This window comes from Nicotiana tabacum, chromosome 16 (genome assembly GCF_000715075.1).
Source record: "Nicotiana tabacum cultivar K326 chromosome 16, ASM71507v2, whole genome shotgun sequence".
NCBI lineage: Eukaryota > Viridiplantae > Streptophyta > Magnoliopsida > Solanales > Solanaceae > Nicotiana > Nicotiana tabacum.
The window spans coordinates 138111959-138114496 of NC_134095.1; the positions used below are offsets into that span (position 1 = coordinate 138111959).

Sequence of the window (2538 nt, forward strand, 5' to 3'; positions counted from 1 at the left end):
TGACTCGCGAAAGAATCTCGCCTTTTAATAAATCAAAACAACAAGTGACATACACAACTAATAATAATTATATCAGGATTAAGAGTATAAGTACATTAAATGGACTAGAGAAATTATTTTATAAAGTCAGTATAAAATACTCATCTCTACTTGATCCGTTCAATACATACAAAATGTACTAGCACAAGAAGTTGGAATTAAATCATTCCCATAATCAAGATAAATTATATTTAATCTTGTGCTACAATCATTCCGATGATTTGTCCAGTTCCATCATTAGATTGTGAACATTAACTTTTATGTCTTACAAGAACCGATGATTTAATCTTCCGTGTATACACTAAATCATCTACTATGTAAGCAATGGACGCACAAACCAACACATGATCTATTTAAAATGAAACTTTATTGAAATTAAACAAGTAAATAAATAATTGTTCATAAAGAATACTATAACCATACGCATGACTTATAGTATATTCTAACAGTTATTAAGTTGGTAAACCTATTAAAATTAAAATTAGTAACCGGAAAATGACTCGCCGGAAACTTGTCAAGATTTAAACTTTGACTTACTGATGAGTTGTATTTTCCAAGCAATTACTAGCACATAATTTGGTGACTTTAATGAAACAAAAATAATTTTGTGATTTTGCTGGTACAAGAAGTAAAGTTTAATAACGTTAATCATGAGAGAAAGAATATTTTGTGACCTTATTAATACAAAAGATATATAAAATTAGTGACCATGCGTGAAATTATAATCCTCCAAATGTCCTCTCATTTAGGTTTTGTATGACATTTATGAACGCAAACAGATCGTTCCTAGAAATCGTGATAGTAGCTCTCATAAGTTAATGGACAAAGAAATCATTGGTAAAAGATAAAAATTATGTAGCAGGATAAGAAAAATCTCCTTTGTCAAATATATGTCGCTGTCCAATTTTTTGTAGAAGCTTTTCACGGCTAATTAATTCTATATAAAGGCTACAAGTTCTGAATATTTTTCTAACAGACTTGCTTTCTAATCACTATCGGTTGCTATTTCTAAGAAGAAAAAATGGGTGTGAAAGGCAAGTTGGTAGCTTCAATGGAGGTGAAATGTGGATTCCGTTTCATGAATTCCCTTCATTTTCTTGCCATGTTTGCATATTGCATTTGTCTCAAATCAAGTGATTAAAAAAGACTTCCAAAAGTAATGCAATTGTTCCAAATCTATGTTGCTCGGATCCTTTAAAAGTATCACGTGTGTGTTGAATATTTCAAAAGTAATTCATTTTTGAAAGATCTACCACGGGTGTAGCGATGTTTTTGGAGAATCCAAAAATAAATTCCATTTATACAATGTTTCGTATAATTTTTAGGAAAAAAGTAAAGAAAGTGAGAATAAACATAATAATGGAATAAATTAAAGATTATCAAGGCTCATAATCTAGTGATATCGATGGGAGTGTCGCACATAATAAGTATGTGGTGGAATCTTACTGTCTGCTTTCTCCTTCCCCTATCCCTTCTCCTCTGTAATAAAAGAAATTAAAACACAAAATATTAAATTTTATAATGTAAAAGGTTATATCTTTTGCGAGGAAGTGGATCGTTGAGCTAGGGTTAACGTCTCTTTATATTTTGGATCTCTTTTTATACTGATTATAGATGGAAATGCTAAGATTTTCAGGTGTGTCATCGAAGCTGTTGATGATGAAAAGAAATCAATCACATGGAAACTGATAGAAGGAGACCTCCTGGAAGCGTATAACACCTTCATTGTTAACATATCCTGTGATCAGCACTGGATTACATGGACAATTGAGTATGAGAAGAAGACTGAAGACACATCAGAGCCTATAACTTTCTTGGAATTTCTCACTGATTTGACCAAAGATATTGAGGTTCACCATGTTGAAAAATAGAAGAACTTGTGCTATTATTTGATATAGCTGATCATATATAATATGTGTGTGTTTGTGTCATGAGCATTGGACAATATTGGCCAATACTTGGATGTGAAATAAATAATAATGTTGTGTTGAAAAATAATTATGTCCAAATGCCAATATATAAATATGATGTTAGGTGGGCTGTATATGAGTGTTGGACAACATTGGCTAGCCCCAGAATGTGGAATAACTAATATAGTTGTGTTGAAAAATATATCGATCTGCTTGTTTTTTTGTGGATATATTTCCAAATGTCAGTATTATGAACTTTAGCAAATTAATATATTTGTTCAGTGTGCTATATATTCTCATTCTTTTTCAGCCACATTCCCCCCCCCCCCCTTTTTTTTTGGTTTGTCTCTAGTTCTAATTGATGGGAATTAACACTTATAATTATTAAGATAAATTCAAATTGTTGGTTGGTTAGATTTAGTTTACTTCTTCTTATCTAGTAGATAAAGCATTGGAGTTTAGAGCCTAATTACTCTATGTAATTATAATTTTTCTAATTACCATTCATAGATATTGTTCAATTGTTACCAGCTTGTATCACTTGACAGAATAAATACAACAATATGTATCAACAGTATTCGTTCGCGCA

General features: G+C 31.0%; 1 protein-coding gene across 1 annotated transcript; it reads left to right on the top strand.

The window, feature by feature from the left end:
• The first annotated feature begins 1060 nt into the window (after positions 1–1060).
• LOC142170430 (kirola-like) lies at positions 1061–1910 on the top strand. Its single transcript, XM_075232337.1, has 2 exons — positions 1061–1143; positions 1676–1910. Exons 1-2 carry the CDS (start codon positions 1061–1063, stop codon positions 1908–1910), a joined length of 318 nt encoding a protein of 105 aa, XP_075088438.1.
• The last annotated feature ends 628 nt before the right edge of the window (positions 1911–2538 follow it).